We start from the raw sequence: 22,412 nt of genomic DNA, 5'->3' as shown, positions 1-22,412 counted from the left end.
ATGTTGTTTTTTTTTTTTTTTTTTTTTTTTTTTTTTTAATTTTAGAAGCGAGGCTTATTGAAATAAATTTCCTACGTAGTATAGTTTCCATGGCAACTGTAACTGTCTTTTATTTTCACACGTACCATTTAGAATTAGTTGACAATAATTATAGACCACTTAAGCTAAAACATTTTCTGTACAGCCAAGACATGTATAAAGACAGGGTTTCAGAAAAATAGTTCTGGTTTAGAGAAACTTAAATTACTTGTTAAGAAAGACTTGATTTTCTTACTTAGGTAGATGACTGAAATTCTACCTAAATATCCAGTGTGAAGTTTGAGATAACTATTATATGTCAAGGGACATTTTCCCTACTATAATTTAAAAATTCCATTTGTTACCAAAACTTTTAATTTCTCTTGTCCTGGGTATGTTTACATGCACATTCCTGACTTCTCAAATCTTCTTTAGTTCAATTACTACTTCTTCGGAAATAATTTGGGTATTGGACAACAGAATAATGTAGAAAGTATATGCATTAAAATTAACTTTTTTATTTACCAAACCTCTTAGACCATAGTTTTCTAAAGAAGGTAAAACAAGGTTTCGTATAATTAGAAGAACTGCCAATTAACTTGAGAAGGAAATCCATAATTAAGCTGCATCATGCTATTGAAAGTGAATCTATTTATTTATCTCAATGGCCTTAGAGAAGTTAACTTGTAAACATGAAATTATTTTTCAGTCATTGGGTTATTAATAGTGTCCATTAAAACAGTATTTCACTGGGTGAGATGTTACCAGTTTAGAAAAGAAAAAAAATGAGATTTAGACAGTTATAAAATCTCCCCCTGAAATACCTTTACTCATGCCATTTCTTTGTGCAATAATAAAGATAAATAGCATGGCAATGACAATTTTGTGCAGGAAAACTAATTATGGTGTGCTTTAGTACACAATAAAAAGTGTGTTCTAGCCTGTAAAATTATTCTCTGAGGTTCATATAGGAAGGCTAAAATTTTCTTTATAACTTTTTTAGGATGCTGGGGTATAGTGGAAGAAATTATGTGCTTTGATTGGGTACTGTGGACAGTGGAAGAAGGAGCAAATGACCATAAGCTGCTGTCCAGATACTAACTGCAGCAATGAGGGCTCTAGTTTATTTCACAAGCTCTTTTACTAAGCTTCCTGTCAGAAGAGGCCATGGGATTCATGGTGGGCCTACTTCTGAACCTCCGTTAGCTCTATGGATTACCTGTGCTGGAAATAAAAAGGTACTTTTCATATCTCCTGCTGAATGAAGTATAACTGACTGGCAGCCTGAGCTGTAGACCTGTTGGAGTATTAATGTAGAGGCATACCTCATTTTATTGCACTTTGCTTTATTGAGCCTCACATATATGTCAACAGCATGTGATCACATCATGTCTCTGTGTCCAATTTTGGCAACTCTCATGATATTTCAATGTTTTAAATTATTATTATATCTAATACAGTGATCTCTGATAAGTGACCCTTGATGTTATTATTGTAATTGTTTTGAGGCTCCACAGACCTCATCCATATAAGATGGCAAACTTAATCAATAAATGTGTGTGTTCTGATGGCTCTACCGACCAGCCATTCTTCCTCTCCTTAGGCCTGACAATATTAGGAAATGACAATATTAAATCTCCTTAGGAAATGACAATATGAAAATTAGACCAATTAATAACCCTAAAAGGGCCTCTCTAAGTGTTCATCTCTCACTTTAAGTCAAAAGCTAGAGAGGATTAAGCTTAATGAAGAAGGCATGCTAAAAGCTGTGATGGGCCAATAACTAGGCCTTGTGTGCCAAAAAGTTAGCCAGTTGTGAACATGAAGAAAAAATTATTGAAGGAAATTAAAAATTATATCCCTGTGAACACACACATGATAAGAAAGTTAAACAGTCTATTGATGATATGGAGAAAGTTTTAGTGGTCTAGGTAGATCAAACCAGCCACAACATTCCCTTAAGCCAGAGTCTAATCCACTGCAAGGCTCTCCTTCTTTTCAATTCTATGAAGGCTGAGAAAGGTGAGGAAACTGCAGAAGAAGAGTTTGAAGCTAACAGAGTTTGGCTGATGAGGTTTAAGGAAAAAAATGCTTTCCAGAAACGTTAAAAACTTTAATATGAAAGTTCAAGGTGAAGCATCAAGTGCTGACACAGAAGCTGCAGTAATTATCTAGAAGATCTAGTGAAGATAATTGATGAAAGTAGCTACACTAAACAGTAGGTTTTCAATATATATGAAATAGGCATGCATTGGAAGAAGATGCTATCTAGTACTTTCATAGCTAAAGAGGATAGATTAATGCCTGCCTTCAAAGCTTACAAACAGGCTATCTTTTTAGAAGCGAATGTAGCTGATGATCTGCAGTTGAAGCCAGTACATATTTACCATATGAAAAATTGCAGGGCCCTTAAGAGTTATGCTGTATTTATTCTTGCTGTGCTTTATAAGTGAAACAAAAATCCTGGATGACAACCTGTCTGTTTGTAGCATGGCTTACTGAATATTTGTTGAGACCCACTGTTGAGACCCACTGCTCAAAAAAAAAAAAAAAAAAAAACTTTCAAAATATATCATTTCTCATTAACAATGTGTCTAGTCACCCAAGAGCTCTGCTGGAGATGTACAAGGAGTTTAGTGTTGTTTTTATTCCCGCTAACACAACACTCATTCTATATCCCATGGATCAAGGAATAATTTTAACTTTAAAGTCCTATTATGTTAGAAACACATTTTATAAGAGTATAGCTGCTACAGTGATTCCTCTAATGGGTCTGAGAAAAGTAATTTGAATACCTTTTAGAAAAAATTCACAACTTTAGATGTCACTAAGAACATTTGTGATTCATAGGAGGAGGTCAAACTATCAATTTTTATGGGAGACTGGAAGAAGTTGATTCAAAACCTAATAGATGACTTTAAGGGGTTCAAGACGTTAGTGGAGGAACTAACTGCAGATGGGGTGGAAATAGCTAGAGAATTCAAATTAGAAGTGATATCTGAAGATGTGATTGACTTGCTGCAATCTCATGACACAGCTTGAATGGATGAGGAGTTGCTTCTAATGGATGAACAGCAAAGAAAGTGATTTCTTGAGATGTAATTTACTCCTGGCAAAGATGCTGTGAATATTGTTGCAATGACAACAAATGATTCAGAATATTACAGAGATATAGTTAATAAAACAGCAGCAGGGCTTGAGAGGATTGACTCCAATTTTGAAAGAAGATTTACTGTGGGTAAAATGTTATCACACAGCATTTCATGCTATGGAAAAGTATTTGTGAAAGAAAATATCAATTATCGATGTACATACTTCATTGTTGTCTTATTTAAAGAAATAGCCACAGCCACCCCAAGCTTCAGTAATCACCACCCTAACCAGTCAGCAGCCATCAATATTAAGGCAAGACCTTATATCAGCAAAAAGATTTCAACTTGCTGAGGCTTAGATGATTATTAGTGTTTCTTAGCAATAAACTAGTTTTACATTGTTAATACATTGTTTTTTAGACCTAATGCTATTGCACACTTAATATGCCATAGTATAGTGTAAACACAATTATATATTCAATGGAAAATCAAAACAATTCGTGTGACTCACTTTATTGTGATAATCACTTTATTGTGGGTGGTCTGGAAATTAACCTGTAATATCTCTGAGATATGCCAATAATCCCATCTCTTAAAAAATGTAGGACTCCTTAATGGACTACTTTTTCTCAAGTATTTTCCATCCAACCGGCTGAAGTTTCTTAGGAATGGGATGTAATCAGTGCCTTTTTTTTTTTTTTTTTTTCACCCAATTTTCCTCCTCCTCCCTCTTCTTCATAGCTGTCAGACCTGCATCACGGTCTGAAGAGTCTTCCCACCTTCTCTAGATTCCTTCTCTTTATTATTCATAAGCATTTTTCCCCAAGTATATATCTTGCACATAATCAATATTGTAAAAATCACCTGTCTTGGCATCTGCTTCTCAGAGGACTTGAACTTAGAGTTTGGGGAAAAGATAAATAATTTGTTATTGGATGTGCAAATTGCGAGATGTTTATTAGACATCTTTTGAACAGGCAGTTAGTTCACAAATCTGGAAATACAGTGAGAGGAAAGTTCTAATCTGGATGTAGAAATTTGGGAATTGACCAAGAATCAATGATATGTAAGCCATGGAATCAGGTGGTTTTTATCAAGGGAGCAGAATAAATGAAGCATAAAAGAGGACTGATGATTAAGCTCTGATTTACGACCTCAATTAGAAAAGATGACTGAACGGTGAAGTGGGGATTAAATTAGGAAGGCATGAAGGACTGGAAATCAAGTGAAGGAAGTGTTTTAAGGAAGAATCTGTAATTAATCTTGCAAAATGCTGTTGATGAATCTGGCAATATGAGTTCTAAGAAATGATTGGATTTGGCAATGATGGGGTCACTGCTGACCTTAAGAGGAAGTTTTACAGGAGTTGTAGGGGTGGTAGACTTATGTGAATTTTCAGGAAAGAATGGAAAGATACACAGTGAATATACAAAGGGAGAGAGTGAGTATGGAGACTGCTGTCAAATAGTTTTGCCATAAAAAAGAGAAGAGAATTCGATGTTTTCTAGAGGATGAAATAGATTCAAGGAATTTTGACGGCTTTTTTTTTTTTTTTTTTTTTTTTTAATTTTAAGATGGAAAAAAATCATGTTTTTGTGTGCTGACAGGAAGTAGGAAGGGGGAATTTTGATAAAATACTAAGAAGAGGGGAAAAGCTCTCTGTAGCAACGTCCTGGAGTCGGAGATAAAGTGTGGATGGACGATCCAAACCTCGTAAAGTGAGGAAAGGCAGAGTTAATAGGCACAGATGGAGGTAGGTGGATAAATGTGGGTGATGACTCTTTTTTAAAAAATCCTCTTCTGATTCTATTTTCTGAGTAAAAGCGGAATCCAAGGGAGGTGTTAGAGGTTTTTACTTGTCTCAGGAAAGTGAATGGACTCAGGAATTGCCATATGAGATTGCCTGGAAGCTTTAAGAACCCATTTGGGGTTGTAGACATGAATGTAAAGTGAGAGCAGTCTGCAGGCATTGTGTTTTTTTCTGTAGGGCATGATCTACTCTACAAGGGCAGGCACAAGAAGGCATTGGATTGGATTTAATTAGAGTCAAGGTATTGCCAATTTAATACCAGGAAGGAAGAGAGGGGCACTAGAGTTGAGAGGGCAAGCAAGGGAGTGATTATAATATAATATAATACAATATAATATAATATTAACACAGTGAGAACATAAGGATGGTGAGTATACAGGTTTTCCTATCATCCTTAAAAATGTACCATGTGAGCAATTGCCTGTTGGTGAGTAAAGCTCTCCCTATGTGACATTTATCTTCCTTATATTAGTATGGCTTGGAGAGAGTTCTGGGGTGGTGATGCTTTGCGAAGAAAAGTCATGAAGGAAATCATCAGAACACATCATTTGCCTGTTATCCAATATCTTGTTGGATCTGAACTGAAGGATTCATAAGACAGTTATTAATGGCTAATATTTCAAAAGAAGAGACTTTTCTTGTTAACACAATGTATCAATAAAAATATTTCTGAAGGTAGTAAGCTTATCCAGTGACAATGTTTTGCTTAGATAAATTGGGTCAGCATATCTATTTTCTGCAACAGCTAATCAAAATATTTTAATAAGCATAAGAATTCCACATTAAAACACAGAACTGAGATTCCTACCTCAGTTATTTGTGCATCTAATCCATTATAGTTGATACTACTTTGCATTAAAATGATAAATGCAACAATTTCTTGTATGTTATATAAATAATATACACATAAAATAAAATATGAATATGTCACTCTTAATAGAGATACATCAGTAATTTCTTAAAATTGCTTTTTTAGGTACTCAAGCATTGCCCATATGCATTTAAATGTTTGAAAGTAGTGTTTTCTAACAGGCAGAGATTTCGTGATGAAGACACAAAAGTCGGTTGCAACGAAAGGAAAAATTGACAAATGGGATCTAATTAAACTCTAGAGCTTTGTCAAAGCAAAGGAACCTATCAGCAGAGTGAACAGACAACCTACAGATAAGGGGAAAATATTTGCAAACTATACATCTACAAAGGTCTAATATTCCAGCATCTATAAGATACTTAAATTTATAAGAAAAAAAAACAAATAATCCCATTAAAAAGTGGGCAAAGGATATGAACAGACACTTTTCAAAAGAAAACATACATCCAGCCAACAATGATATGAAAAAAGCCTCAATATCACTGATCATTAGAGAAATGCAAATCAAAACCACAGTGAGATACCATTTCACACTAGTCAGAATGGCAATTATTAAAAGAAAAAAAAAAAAAAAGCAGATGCTGGTGAACTTGTGGAGAAATTGGAACACTTATACACTGTTGCTGGGAGTGTAAATTAGTTCAGCCATGTGAGAGTGTGGCAATTCCTCAAAAACCTAAAAACAGAAATACCATTGGATCCAGCAGTCCCATTATAGGTATATAACCAAGGAATATAAATTGTGTAATCATAAAGATACATGCACATGTATGTTCATTGCAGCACTATTCACAGTAGCAAAGACATGGAATAAACCTAAATGCCCATCAGTTGTAGACTGGATAAAGAAAATGTATGTATACACCATGAAGTACTATCCAGCCATATCATATGAAAGAATGAGATCATGTCATTTGCAGGGACATGGATGGAGCTGGAAGCTATTATCCTTATTATCGTAATGCAGGAAGAGAAAACCAAATACCACATGTTCTCACTTATAAGTGGGAACTAAATAATGAGAACACATGAACACATAGCGGGAAACAACACACACTGGGGCCTAGCAGAGGGTGCTGGTTAGGAGGAGAGAGAGAATCAGGAAAAATAACTAATGGGTACTAGGTTTAATACCTGGGTTATGAAATAATCTGTACAGAAAACCTCTGATGACACAAATTTACCTGTATAACAAACCTGCACATGTATCCCTGAACTTAAAATAACAGTTAAATTAACAAAGAAAGTGGCTAACACGGTGAAACCCCGTCTCTACTAAAAATACAAAAAATTAGCTGGGCATGGCGGCGGGCGCCTGTAGTCCCAGCTACTTGGGAGGCTGAGGCAGGAGAAGGACGTGAACCCAGGAGGCGGAGCTTGCAGTGAGCCAAGATTGCACTACTGCACTCCAGCCTGGGCCACAGAGCGAGGCTCCATCTCAAAAAACCAAGACAAAACAAAGAAAGTAGTGTTCTCTAAATAGCTTAGAGAAAGACAATAATTCAATTATTTATATTTTTAAAAATTATTGTTTCATAACAATAATTCTTAGATGTTTAAAAGTGTTTAATGTGTTAAAACAATGGGATATAAAATTGGCAGAGTTCCTGCTTTGAATTTTACTTAAATGAAATTTGGTTTGCTTATATATACATTCATTGGATAAATAAACTGGTATTTTATTTAACAGCAAAATTGAGTAAGCAATGACATTTTAAAACTTCTTTCTGAATACTTACATCTTGACAACATTTATATAGCTAACAGCACATTTGTAGAGAAGATGTTTAGGATCCTCCGTGATAAAAACATATATACATAAGTATACACATAGTTTTTAATTTTTTTTTATTTTCCAACTACTATTTACTCTAAAGATAATATTTTTTTAATCTAATAATGACTATAAGGTGTCACCACAGCCTTTACTTAAAAGCACCATTCCACCTCTGAGAATAAGCTGATATTTTACTTAAGGCATATTGAACTTCTCCATGCACAAGAAGTTGGCTTGCCTGCCTAAAAAATAAATTTCTATGCAGAGCTTGTTTAGGAAGAATGAAATCTGCAACTTGACTTTTAGGATCGTCGTTTTCAGGGTCAGGCAGATTGGTGTTCAGCCCTGGCTCTGCCGTCTATAGCCTGTGTGAATTTAGGCAAGTTTATACCTTTTAATGTTTCAGTTTCTCTGTCTTTCCCTCACACACCTTTGAATAGAATGTTAAGTACAAGAAAACAGGACCTAGTCTTGTTTAAGAAAGACTCCCTAGTCCCTGGCACACCAAAAGATCCTTAATAAATATTTGTTGAGTTAACAAATATATAAAATATGTATTTTGAAGAGTATAAGAATAGTAATTATATAATAGGGATATTTTGAGGAGAAAATGGCATAATACATGATGAATACAGAGCACAGTCCTGGATCAGAGTAACTATTCTTAGGGAAAGTTCTAGAAAAGCTGGAGTAAGGTTGCCTTCTGTGTCTAATTTCTACTTCCCTTTCAGATTGTGGAAGGGATTTCTACTACGACTAGTGGCCCCGTGCCACACTCTAGCACCCATGTATGTGTGTAAGAAGGAAAATATTTATCTTGTTAATATTCATATCTCCTGAACCTTTTCTAATATTTAGGAGAAGTGGAAACAAGTTAAATGAATTAAAGTACTTTAGCACACAATCTAAAACTCATGCCATCAGTGAAAATGTTTTCAGAGCTTAACCATGCATACCAGAAAACAGGAGGTAGAACATGCGATATTTCATTGATTTTAAGGTGCTTATTTTAAATTTTTACATATCTGAAATCCGGATGCATTTTACAGTTAATGGCATCTTACAATTGACTGGCATCTTTCTTTCTTGGTAGTGCATAGCATAATAGGATGTCTTGAATAAAGTTTATGAAATATGTTATAGCTACATATTAAAGCAGTCCTCAATGTTTATTTCTTATCACCACGAACCCCTGGCAAAGAGCCTTCTAGGCATTTTTTCCCTAATATCTCACCCCCATGAAATGTTAATGCCACAGATATACTCAATGTGCTTATCTGTGTTTTGTATATGAAGTGAAAAGATTTTTTCTTTTTCCTCAAGAACCAATTTTCTTCCCCTTGGGGGCTCTATTATATTGGAAATGTAGGTATGAAAGTGATGCATTCCTTGTTATTCTTAGGTTTTAGAATCTCATTTACTAAAATAATGGGAATCATGAGCTAGTTCTTAGCTTTAGAGGTTTTGGCTTTAATTATATAACACAATGTGTAGGAATTGTATTATTATCATGAATGTCAAAATGCCTGTAAAGTTTGAACATTTGCTATTTACCCCAACAGTCAGAAAGCTGTCCATAATATTTTTTGTTAACAAATAAAAGATCTTCAAGTTCATCCAGTGATGTCATTCAACATATATTTCCCATTTTATGAAATAAGATTATTTAATAATTTCAGTGTAGAAATTTAGGATGTTCACTACCTCACTTTCACATATTCATTATTTTAAAGCCATAACGTGAACAATACATCCATAAAGAGACATTTAAAGACCATCTGATTTTCATGAAGTACTAAGAAATATGCTGTTTTATGCTCCACATATTACACTCAGTTGGGAGAATGAAGATGTGCAATTGTTGAAGTTTTTGTGCAGACTTATGTACTGCAATCTAAGCAGTTTTGGGATTCCCACCTCTTAGAGTAATAATGGGATACAGAGATCAGTTCATTTGTGACCAGTGGTTTACACGAAAAAGAAGGTAGGGATACAATCTCTGCCCATCAAATAAGGGTTTCCTCTTGTAAAGCTAATTATTATATTCAATAGCTTGAATTGATAGAGAAAGGAATAATTTATGTACTTGGATAATATCTTTAAATAGCAAAGTTGTTCAATATGTTCTTAAATATTTACTTATCTTTCTCTGAGCTATGCAGTTTAACTTCCATTTTTAAAAAAATAGTGGTGCAGAAAATTCCTACTATTAGCGATACATAAAATCTTTAACTTTTTGTATGTATTGCAATAACATTATTTTATATTTGACAATTCAAACATGTTTATATTTGCCCAGTTGTATTTGATTGTGTTAATTGGCTATTTTGGATACTCAGATGTGTCAGAACACTGTGCAGTTGTTATAGGTGATGTGAAATATTCTAGTAGACGAAGCAATGTATCAGCAAAAATTAATTAAGATGAGCAGTACTCCGAAGAGACTCATCATCAGAATACAGAAATCCACATCCCTGCTTTATCATTTTAGTAAATTGTACATAGCTTTTGTAAATAAATTGAAAATTAATTCAAAACCAGAAATCATCTCCCCCGCTGCTCCTGGTACTTGCTCTTTCTCTGCCTTTCAGTCGAAGCATCTCCATGATACTCCGGGCATAGACATCTCTCAAGTTAACACTGATATATGAGTCAGTGGCTATATTCTTGGTAAGCTTCTTTAGGGCTTCACGCTGTCTAACAGCTGCTTCCTTGAGTTTCAAGGTGAAGTAGCAAGCAGAGAAGCGATCATTAATAATAGCAATAGGCAAGGCCAAGACAAGAATTCCTGATAATATACACATGAAGGCCACGATTTTGCCTGTGGTGGTGTCTGGTCTAATGTCCCCATATCCCACGGTAGTCATAGAGGTGGTGGCCCACCACCATGCACAAGGGACACTTGTGAAGGTTGTGTCAGGAATGCTTTGCTCAGCAAAGTATTCTACAGTTGAAAATATAGAGATTCCCACGGATAGAAATAGGAGCAGTAGGCCAACTTCTTCATAACACTGGGTGATTGTCATCCCAAGGGAGCGTAATCCTGCAATAGAACAAATGTTGTCAGTCATTGGCATCCCTCTTCTCTCTCTTCCTTCCCTTCCCTCCCCTCTCCTTCCTTGCTCTCCACCCACAAACTGCATTGCACACTTAAATGTCCCCAGCACTGGGCAATGTTCTGGGGATACAAAGCTGATTAAATCATAATCCTTGTGCTCAGGAAGTTCACAGTCTAGTTGATGGGACCAAGTTGAGAAGGCTAGAGAGAAATATAATTAGATTCATTAATTCACCTATAGAATTATTGAACTTCTACTATTAAAAAGAAGGTGAGAAGTAAGGCTGAAGGCAGGCAGGGGTGGTATGATAGGAGTTTTGTACTTTAGTCTGCACAATAAGAGGCCTTTGTGGTGTTGTATGTGGAGGGCTCATTTGGTCACATCTGCATTTCAGTGCATCATTTTAGCACTTGTTTCTAATGCCACTTTTATGTTGTCTTGTATTTTATGTGTCTGTTTTTCTCACCTTCCTTGTGAAGTTTAACACAATCAGGAACCTGATTACCGGAAAGCCAGAAAAAGTAAACAATGGGCACCATAGCAACAAAGTGAAGCAGCAGAAGGAAGTTAGGCATTGGTGATAAACTTGACATGAGAACATCACATGTATATTCAGGGGATATTCTCAGCGGTATATCAAGAGGAGGTCTGAACTCCCAGGACACCCACTGAAACCCTAGTCCTTAATACCAAAGCTATAGGAAATTATCTCCCTTGAGTACATAAAATTTCTGCTTTCCTATAATAGCAGACCTGAATACAGAATATTCCTCCATTGCACAAAGATATGGAAAATGGAACCACTAGAGAATTTACTCATTATGAAGCATTGGCTGCTTTTCCATTCCTAGATCTGAGGATTTATTAAACCCCAGGGAGACAGACCCTCGATAGTCCAATTCTGTCTCTGAAGACACTAGGTCCTAAGGGGAGTAAGAACCCCTAATGGGCCGGCGTGGTGGCTCACGCCTATAATCCCAGCACTTGGAGAGGCTGAGGCAGGCAGATCACGAGGTCAGGAGTTCAAGACCAGCCTGGCCAACATGGGAAACCCTGTGTCTACTAAAAGTACAAAAATCAGCCTGTTGTGATAGTGTGTGCCTGTAATCCTAGTTACTTGGGAGACTGAGACAGGAGAATAACTTGAACCCGTGAGGCGAAGTTTGCCATGAGCCGAGATCACGCCATTAAAATCCAACTTGGGCAATAGAATGAGACTTTGTCTCAGAAAAAAAAAAAAAAAGAAAGAAAGAAAAGCCCATTATGGAACCAGGCTTTGAATGAACCATACGATTTATTCCCTAATACTAGAGGGTGGTTAATAAAGTTTGTCCACATTTTGAAATATTATCAACATGATGTCAAAATGATATTGCCTCAGAAGTCCAAAATAATACCCCTTAGAATCATTATTTGTTTTTATTCACTCACTAGAAACTATTTCAAATGCATTAGCATACTAATCATACTCTTATGATTTTGAATCTTGCTCTTCAAAGTTTGAGATATTCTTGAATTATTAACCAGCTATTTTTAAAGATCATTGAATAGTTTGAAGTTTAACTTTAAAAGAATATCTTTCAGAATACCTTTATAATACCTTTACCTTTATAAAGAACTGGCCTTGATGTGTCTACATGAAATTACATTCCTTAAATAAATTCACAACACATGAGGAGATGCATAGCATTTGTCTGGGAACACTGTTTTAATTTAAAGCAAATGTTCAAAGCAATTTTGTAAAGGAAAACAAAGTGGGTGGAATTTCTAGCATGTTATCTCTATTAACTCAGAGAATCCTCAAAAGAAAGGATGTAAGAGGGACAAGGTAATTGTTATGCCATTATACAGATGAGGAGGCTGAGGCATGAAGAGATAGCTTATCTCATAGAAAGCTACAGAGCCATGATTTAAACCTAGTTGTCTGGCCAAAAACCCATTATTCTATAACACCTCTCAATTTTTATTTATAATTATTACATGGGGAAATAGATCATCTATATTTAAATTTTAATAAGTGTAGTGTTGAGGGAAAATTGTCAAATATCCTAGTCATATATTTTAATAATTAAGGGTTTACTAAAACTTTATACATGTTTTAGAATGGAGAAAATCTTTGAAGAGGTGACATTGTGGAAATTACTGTTATTTTCCTTTTCCTTTCTTCTAGAAAAAAATGTAGTCTTTACTGGGTGTTTTTACATTGAGTCTTGTGAAGAGTTTATAAATACTTGAAGAAAGCATCCCATTATCTGTGTCAGAAAACAAAGAGTGGTACTTGTAAAAGTTGTTAGAAACACCACTATCAAATTCCTGGTATGTGAGACTAGCTAGGAAAATACACTACCAAAATTATATTATAATAAGTTCTAATTACCAGAGAAATGTTGAAGAAAAACATATCAGAAGTTAATTTCACTCAACATTTATTAGAAGGACAACTACCATCAACCTTTTTGAGGTGGTCAGTCAGGGCACATATCTAGGGAAATAAAATAGGCATAGTAATCTGTAGTCAATTTGTTTGTGCTAATATGTATTTGTGTCAACATATATAAAATTAATATGACATCATACTTCAGTGTTTCTCAAGGTTTTGTCCAAGAACCACCTACATCAAAGTCATTGGTGAACTTATTATTTATAAAATGTGTGCTCCTAGATCCGGCCTCAAGCTTTCTGGGGATTGGAGCCAGAAGCTGTATTTCAACAAGCTTGTCTGAGGATTCTTATTTTCATTAAGGTATGTCATAAGGAAACTCATGTACTCCAAAACATCTGACAGTTGCAGGGCCAGCCACTGATAACTACTACTGTTGGGGATGCAAGAATCATTTTTAATCAGTTCCTGTGATTTTCACTGATATTGATTATAATTTTCACGTACCTTAATGTGTTTGTGTGTGTGTTATATGGAGACTTTTCTAGGAAAATATTAATTGTATTTTCAAAGGCTCTATGGCACACAAAATCTAAGGGATTTCTGTATTCCCCTCTCTCATACATCCCAGGTTAGGGACAAGAAAACCTTCAGATACTAGATAAAGCATTTCATTAGTTCATTTTGCTTTCTCCCAAAGCAAAATATTTTCATTGCGTCTTCGAAAATTTTGGAAAGGCCACCTGTGCCTAGTCATTTCTCTTTCTAAATGGCCAGAGAACGCTCTGAAGGGCTGACTTTCCCTTCTGCCAAGGAGTATATGTGGCAAGTACTTCTTGGATACTGAAGATAAATTGGTTTATGTCCCTATATAGCATATATAATTTATTTGTATCTTTTTATGTGTCATTTAGGCCTGTTTTGTCTAGAACCTTGAAGAGGCAGAGTGCCTTTAATTTTTGTAAATCTTCTGGGCAATGGTTTCAAATAAACTGAGGTTAGCAAATGGTCAAATTTTCTCTCAACATTTCTCTTATGGAGAGGAGGTATGTGAGAGCTCACTTCTCTATACCTGTGATAACAACTTCAAGGTTTTATCTTCCCAATATCTCCTTAGAGGTCATGATCGGGTAAAGTATGGGAGTTGGTAGTTTTGAATATCAGTTCAGCGTGACTTTCCTTGTACTGTGGTCAAATAACAAATGCTGACATGCAATGCAAATTAAAAGTCATCAATGAAATCTGAATACCTGTGGAATGTCTGCCCAGCTTTAGCATGCGCAGAGCCCTGAGCAGCCTCAAAACCTGGACAATGCGCCCCACGTTCTCCAGCTCCTGCGTGGTCTGGCTCCCACTTAGGCTTTCTACCAGAAGAGTGATGTAGAAGGGCAAGATGGCAAGGAGGTCTATGATGTTCGGCACCTTTCTTAGGAAGCGACACCTGTCCCGCACACACAGGAAGCGGAGGACAAACTCCCCGGTGAACCAGCTAATGCACACATACTCCAGGATTTCCAGCAGCTGCAGGTCCAGCCAGCTTAACTCAGCTGACATCAGGGCCATGTTAATGATGGACACCACCACGAAGATAATAGAGATGACCCCAAAGATACGGGCAGCTGTGGAAGATCCAGGTTTCTCCAGGATATTCCAGAGCTTCTGGCGAACAGTGGGACAAGGTCCTTGGGAGAAGTCCTGTTCACTCTCATGTTGACTTTCCTGGTCTTCTGTGTCCTTCTTGAAGTCTAAAGTTTCACTCAGCTCTTTTCTTCTGAAGTATCTTGTAGAGAAAACAATTTGGTGATTAGTCGAACTTTATTAAAATACAGAAGTATAAGATAATTAAATATGGCAGGGAGGTCAGACTTCATTCAACGAAATGGAGAAAAATGTCTATTCATATTTTAGTTAGGTTGTGTCTTACCCACAGTATTCAGAATTTCTCCCTTAGGATTATGATTATTTTTCTTTTTTCTTGTTATTTTATTTTATTCTATTTTATTTTATTTGAGATGGAGTCTCGCTCTGCGGCCCAGGCTGGAGTGCTGTGGAGTGATCTCAGCTCACTGTAGCCTCCACTTCCCAGGTTCAAGCGATTCTCCTGCCCCAGCCTCCTAAGTAGCTGGGATTACAGGTGTGCGCCACCACCCCGGGTAATTTTTGTATTTTTAGTAGAGACAGGGTTTCACCATGTTGCCTCGGGGTGGGGGTCTCGAACTCTTCGCCTCAAGTGATCCACCCGCCTCGGCCTCCCAAAGTGCTGGGATTACAGGCGTGAGCCACCACGACCGGACTGGATTATAATTTTTAAAATGACACTTTCTTAGTAGAAGTTTATACATAGCAAAGCTACTTTGGATTAATACATTTTATTACCCATTTTCTGGTAACAAGAACGGATGTTTGGCAGATGGAACTTTTTTGTGTGTGTAAAGGAAATGTATTCATGAAGAAATGGTAATAATAGCAAGGTAACCTCAGAGTTCCACAATCTTTCAATCAAGGGACCAACCTTTTATCTTCTATATTTAAAACAATTCTCCATTCAAGTTTTTCAGTCAGTGTTCTAGGTTTGATGAATGATAATGCTGCGTGCCAAATCTTTTATCCCTATACATGCATCTTTTGGAGCATGGCTTTTCTGATTCATTTATTCAGTCACCAAATATTTATTGTGGGCCTGAAGTCCCTTGCCTTATACGTTAAATTAGCATACTCAAAAAAGGGAACAAAGAGATTCAAAAAGTTCTATTCAAAAGTTGGCGATGACGCTTTCCAGTCCCCTACCCCCACCCCACCTGTCAACCCAGAAGTGGCCACACCTTATTGCTAGGCCTGGCTCCAGCGAAGCTTATGTAAAGCCTCAAATCTACCTGTGCCTTCCTCTCTTTCTCTGCCGCGCCCGCCTCCCAGCCCAGCCGCCGCTTGCCTCCGGGGTACCTGTCCCTGCAGCAGGAATCGATGCTGAGCTCATCGATGCCCCAGTACTGGATCTCCTGCAGGAAGGAGAGCGCGCACAGCTGCTCCATGACATGCAGGCGGCCCGTGCGGTAGTAGTGCAGGACATAGCGGAACGCCTGCGAGCTGCGGTCGAAGAAGTACTCGTTGTCCACGGGGTTGGCATCGTCGCAAAGCTCCAGAGGGCTGGGCACGGCGGCCAGGGCCCCAGGGCGACGGTAGGAAGCCACCACCACAGCCAGCTTGCCAAGGCGCGTGTGCGGGAAGCAGGACAGCGCCTGCTGCGAGAGCACGAAGCGGCTGCCGCCCACATTGACCGTGAAGCAGTCCCCGAGCGCCAAGGGCTCCCCTTCACCCTCGCTGCAGAAGACACTAGAGTCCAGGGAGGTCAGGGAGCCGCTGTCCAGCGGCGAGTCCAGCAGCGCTCTGCCGCTGGAAGGCATCTCTATCCCAGTCGCCGCGGCCTGAGGGCGCCACAAAGTTGGGGACACGCCGGAAGCGTTGGTCCCGCGAGGGCGGTGGCACGGCCCCTGGTGGCGACCGGGATTCCCCGGGCTCCCGAAGGGGTTACCTCTCCCTGGCGCACTCTCTCCACCCGCTGTGCTCCTTCCTCCTCCTGCCGCTAGGGAGCCGCGAGTGCGCGGAAGCAGCGCACAAGTGGCAGAGAGAGGAGACTGGGAGCAGAGGAAGGGTCGCTCTAAGAGAAAGGATGAGGTGAGGTCCAAGCCCGACACAGTCCCTGTGCACACTGCCGATCGCCCTGGCCCTTCTCAAACGTTGTCACTCCGCCTCCCAACTTCGCAATTGCGATTCTCAGCCCAGGAGGTGTACAGATTGAATGACTCGCTACTTGGTGGGTGGAGGGGTTGGGGAAGGGAGGAAGGAGGGAGATGTGGGGCGGAGGAGGAAGAAGAAGAGAGAAGATGACTCTTAGCTGAATGCAAGCAAGCAAGCAAGGGGGATGGCGAGACTCACTCCTGCCCGCAGGAGACCAAAACAAAAAGTTCAGAAAGCAAAGGAAGTGGTAACCGGGTCCCTTCCAACTTGAGACTTTATATTCCTCCCTCTTCTTTTACTGCTGCCTCATAGGTCTCCCCAGAGGTGTTCGCTGGGGATGTGAGCAGGTGGGGGAGGGTGCTCTGGGTGAGGGGGCCGCACCATTTTCTCCCAATTCACTCTCATTCTAGTCTGATGATCACTGACGCTCCATTTTCTTCTCCTGTCTCCCTTAGGTTTTGACCTCCTGGTTGAGAAACAAGAATAATTAATGATGACTTTTTATTGAAGCCCCAATGGGTCACTAAGAACTAGGAATGTCACTGTCAGTTCCCACCCTGTCCAGTGTACACCTCGTGTTGAGGCACTTTGTTGAGGCACCCTTCCTTTTAGCCATTTCTGTCCCTACAAGTTTCCCGGAGAGCAGGTGTTCTGAGCACAGCGGAGCTCTCATTTTAGAAGGAAAGGCAAAAAGGCAAGGAATAGAACAAGCGTGGGCTGGGGCAGAAATTTAAATAGTAACGACGGCCTCCCTCGGTAAAGGGAGAAGCCGAGGCCAGCGCCCAGGTTAGAGTAGAAGTGAACCCACGGGGCCACTGGAAGCTGCGCTCCATCCAACCTGTTGGACTCCGGGCGAGGAGGTGGGGGCGGGAGGGAAGAGCAAGTGACTCACCTGCAGCTCCTGGCACATCTGATCTGCGCACAACCGGCGCCGCAGGTAACGTACCCTTCCTTTGATCCTCTTGGTCTACACGTGAGGTCTGACTCGACCGGTCCAGGAGGGAAACTGTGCTCCAACTGAGCTCTACTCAGCGCCTGCTGCCTCGCCTTGCCTCCACCTCCCTCCGGGCTCCTGGACCCTGGGCTTAGGCTAAGCGCGTCCGCCCCGCCCGCTCTAGCCCGGAGAGCCACCCGCCCAGTGCTTCCAGCACCAGCAGAGAGGAGTGGCAGGATCTAAGGGAGGGAGGTGAGACGGCGGGGGTGGGGGCGGGGGGAGTGAGGTGCCTGGTGACACTGAATATTATATTCATCCTGAATACACTTGCAGAATTACTGCATTTGATTCCCGTTTCCCTGGATGTGCCTTTGCAAATGTTCCAGAACAAAATTTCCAACTTGATCAGTATGCTTAACTTGAGGTTAGGGCAGTTATATTAACTGCTTTGTTTGGCATGGTTCAAGGTTTTCTCATTTTCAGCAGGCATCTCAGAATCATGCATTTTTCCAGTCTTTGCCAGAGAGAGTGAACCACACTCATCTTTGTTGTTTTCTAGTATGTATATACAGAATACATATTGGAAAGCATATATTATGTATACACTTACATATATAAGTATATATTAGAAAGTATACACACACACACATATTAGGTAGTATATATAAAGACACAAGCAGGCAGCCTGATGTAGTAGAATAAGATTTTTCATAGATTGGACAAAAACGTTACTGTTTAGTTCTAACTTTGCCAACTGGCTGTGGGACGTCTAGCTATCATTTACTTCGAGGGTCTTAGTGCCTTCCTCAGTGAAATTTCAAGTTTTAATAAAAACACCCAACATTTAATGGGTGCTTACTTTATGCCAGGAAATTTGTAGGCTCTTTATTCATGCAGTACCTAATTTAATCATAATGACAACACTATGAGGTAGCATATACACATTTTACAGAAAGGAAAAGTGAGGCACAGGGAAATTAAATGATTTACAAAGGGCCACACAGTTCAAATCAAACCCAGGACTACATGTCAGAGGCTGCCTTCATAAACAAAATGCTAGAAACATTATTTTTTTGGTTGATAAGTCAGTGTGGTTGCTTTTATTTTCTTTGTTTGCAAGTTTCTAATGAAGGACAGGAGTTTAATTAGGTATTTTCATCACACTTTCAACAAAAGTTTACTGAGCTTTCACTATATACTGGCACTATTCAGGGCACTTGCGATATATCAATGAAGAACAGACAAGATCTCTGTTGTTGTGGAGCTTATAGTAATCCTCTGAGAATAAATGGGGGACTTCAATAAACTTTTTTAAACTATAATATTTATAAGCATGGTTTTTTTGACAGCCATCCATTTGGTTAACTTCTCTCCATAAAGAACTCTTCCCTACAGTAAATACAGAGATGCTAGATTTATCCCAGTCAGTAGTTCATCATTCTGTATAGGTACTGTATTGTTATTATTTTTTAATGTAATGGAGCTTTCCCCTGCACAGCAAGAAAACTCCGCCAACATCTCAATTAGAGATTATTTAGGTATTGAAAAAAAGCAAAAGGCCATAGTTCTGTTAAGCCTTATTCATACCATGATTAACAATAAAAGTCTATACTAGCTTTACAGATTATGGTGAGGAAAGAGGAAAGCGTTCAAAGGAGAATGACAGCTTTAGGTGAGGAGAGAGATCTTGGACAGGTAGCCAGAGGTTAGTGAAAGATGACAGGCTTCCAGGTCTCCTCCCCTGCCACTAAGCCACTGAACCTCAGTTGTGATGAATGTTGTCCTGTAGAATGTTATAATAACCTCTCCTTAAGAGTCAGGCTCTTTGCTACACATCTGACCTCTCACAATGATCCTATGATGTAAGCACCGTAATCCTTAGTTATGGATTTCAACTTGGATGCTCATAGGCACTAAGAAAGTCACTTTCTACCTTACATAGTGAATATGTGAAGGGGTATATGAAAGGCTTGAAACAGGTCCTTTCTGACTCCTGACTCTGTCTCAACTGCTAACAGCCTAAATGTTTCAATTGGGCATTGATTGTAGTTATAGCAATTTACACTAATCAAGGCAATCATAACTAGGGGGATGATTAGTCAACATGGAGTATATAAATATAAATGACCCCTTTTTAAAATATAGAGTCTTGAGTAATACAAATCCCCACCTGTGCTCTGTGCCTTTCCCTTAAGTCTGTTGATTTTCCTTCCTTGATGGCCCAGGTTTTAGTAAGAGACTCCAAGGAAGAACATACCATAGAATAAGAAGGGAAATATGTCCACTTCAAGGATACTTCTTTTAGCCCTAATCCTGACCTGAGGTATAATCTGAGGTATGTCAAAGGAGAACTGCTGATAAGTAGTTGGAGGTGGTGAGGTCATGCTTTCCATTTCATTTCTACATAACATGGGAGGAATGTGATTGTCATGTGGGAGGTTGCTCAGTACTGCAATGTAAAAACCCGACAGTCTAAAGGCTTTGGGTATATTCCCTAGTCATCAGATGTTATATTCGAGTGATTTTCCATTAAGATTCTTGTTATGAAATACTCTACTTGCTTTTGGCTTCATCTATCAATTCTACACATATCGACTTGAAATGGAATCTCCAGCGACAACTAGTATTTTTAATTCTTTCCATTTTATGAGTATTTTAAGTTTATTAATGAAGAGTGTATATTCTTAAAATTACAAATAAGATCAAAAGAAGAATCATGGCATACTTTAAATGTCTAACTCAATAACAGTTATGAAAATAAAAGTTAAAAGTCATTTTAAGCTTATTAGAAAATCCTACTGTTAAAAATATGTAACACTTCATTTAGGTTTTGAAGAATTCATGAGAATATTTATGTTAATATCATATTCTGTTTATCTGTGATACCTTTGAATAATACATTATAATATTTCTGTGAAATCATTAATGCTTATCTCTAATATGAATGTTTAAAACAATTACACAGATATGATCATAAGCCATTAAAATTTTTTAGGAAAATGTAAATTCATTATTAATTTATATCCAAAATATCACAACCTTTTTTTATAATTAGATAGACATGGGAAATCTAATGAGTGAATAATCTTGAATAAACAGCTTTATAAAATTCAACTTAAGTAAAATCTAGATTTTCATTTTTAATTCCCTCACTGTAGTTTCATACATTTACACTAAATTCATTTAATTTTTATCATTCATCAACAATGCAGACAATGTTTTGGGTGAGGTATGCGTATCTTTGGCTCTGTCGTTGATTTCTCGGGAACTGACAACCAGATAGATGTACCAATTGTGATGATGTTTAAAAATGTCTTTGTGTGTGAACAAAATGACTTTATCTTTTTTTCCTTCATTGCACTGGGATATGTTTAAAGGTAAAAGAAAATCTGACAAATTCTATCTATTCATCTTTCATGTGCCTTCTAGGCGCTTGGAATAAATTCTTCCAACTCTATGACAGCCCACTCTAATGCAGAATTTAGCTTAATGTGGGCTTGTTCTGGATTTCTTCCAAGGGAAGGCAATTATCTTTGGAAGTACCCAAGAAATCATTTTTATAGCCTAGTCTGCTACAGAGATAGCATGATGGGTTGCTGACGGTGATGGTGAGGATAATAATATGATAATAATAGCTGTTGCCTTTATGTATTTAGTCCCTGTTCTGCCTTCTATGGGATGCGTGACCTTAACAAGTTTCTTAAACCCTGTAAGTCTCATTTTCCTAATCTGTAAAATGGGGATAACAATAGTACTTTATGTTATTGTTTTAAAATTAAGTGAGATAATCCATGTAAAACGTATAGTGCAGTGTCATTCTTATCACTTTTGTTATTATGTTTCAGGAATTTTTTTATACTTCCCGCTACCCCCAAGTACCTAACTGCAAGATGCCTAACCTGCGAGATGATAGGCATTATGTTAAGAATTTTACAAATATTATCTCATTTCTTTTATATTTTACATAACCCAACAATGAAGGTAATATTATGATTTTGGTTTTCCAGATGAGAAATCAGGATCAGAGTGTTAAAATAATTTTCCAAGTGTCAAACAGATAGTAGATATAGATTTGAACACGTTTGTTTGACTCAAAGCCTTTATTCATTGAAGGGCATTGATATAAAAATAATGTGTATTGAGAAATCACTGTTAGACATTTTCCACTCTTCTTTGCAAATAATTTTGACAAAGGAACATTTCTATTATATGCTCCAAATAATTAAGAAATGACTCTACTTATCAGCAATAACCAACATATGACTGTGATTTCACATTTAAATAATTCAATTTTTTAAAATAATCATTTTCCAAAAGAGATAGGCGATTGGATTGATCATTAAATGATTTTTCACTTTGTCACTACTATATACCAAAGGCATGTTGAGTTTTTCTTGAATTATCAAAAAATGCATAGACTCAGGATACTTATTGTTCACCAGACTAATTTTTATAATTACGTTGAAATTAAGTTTTTATAAACAAGATTCAGAAGCAGTGGAGCAAACGCATCTCAAGTTCTCTGGGAGCTATTATGTGAACCCAATATTGAAGTTGAAAATTCCAATTAAATACTTTTTACTCAACTCTATCAAATTCCCTTATTTTGATAGAGAAAGGTTGAGTCATATGGAACCTTTAAAAACTGTGCCTCTCATTTGAGTGTATATGATTTATTAATACTAGAAGCAAAATTGCCTTTAGACTTATTCCTTATTCTATTTAGTACTTTCCTT

General features: G+C 37.9%; 1 protein-coding gene across 1 annotated transcript; it reads right to left on the bottom strand.

The window, feature by feature from the left end:
* Nucleotides 1-5,657: 5,657 nt before the first annotated feature.
* Nucleotides 5,658-17,858, bottom strand: KCNV1 (potassium voltage-gated channel modifier subfamily V member 1). Its single transcript, XM_017891521.1, has 4 exons — nucleotides 17,635-17,858; nucleotides 15,948-17,208; nucleotides 14,258-14,787; nucleotides 5,658-10,611 (listed from the first exon to the last, which is right to left on the bottom strand). Exons 2-4 carry the CDS (start codon nucleotides 16,406-16,408, stop codon nucleotides 10,100-10,102), a joined length of 1,503 nt encoding a protein of 500 aa, XP_017747010.1. The 5' UTR covers nucleotides 16,409-17,208; nucleotides 17,635-17,858; the 3' UTR covers nucleotides 5,658-10,099.
* Between the last annotated feature and the right edge of the window lie 4,554 nt (nucleotides 17,859-22,412).

This window comes from Rhinopithecus bieti, unplaced genomic scaffold (genome assembly GCF_001698545.2).
Source record: "Rhinopithecus bieti isolate Rb0 unplaced genomic scaffold, ASM169854v2 scaffold_18921, whole genome shotgun sequence".
In the NCBI taxonomy this organism is placed as follows: Eukaryota; Metazoa; Chordata; class Mammalia; order Primates; family Cercopithecidae; genus Rhinopithecus; species Rhinopithecus bieti.
Note: the sequence above shows the minus strand (reverse complement) of the source record. Positions and strands in the feature narration are given on the sequence as shown.

Excerpts from the sequence above, each read along its gene's own strand:
- KCNV1 (XM_017891521.1), bottom strand. The coding sequence starts at position 16,408 with ATGCCTTCCAGCGGCAGAGCGCTGCTGGACTCGCCGCTGGACAGCGGC. Across the intron at positions 14,788-15,947 it reads GATTCCTGCTGCAGGGACAG|ATACTTCAGAAGAAAAGAGC; the intron begins GTACCCCGGAGG and ends TTTCTCTACAAG. Across the intron at positions 10,612-14,257 it reads GCTGGGCAGACATTCCACAG|GATTACGCTCCCTTGGGATG; the intron begins GTATTCAGATTT and ends GTTCTATTGCAG.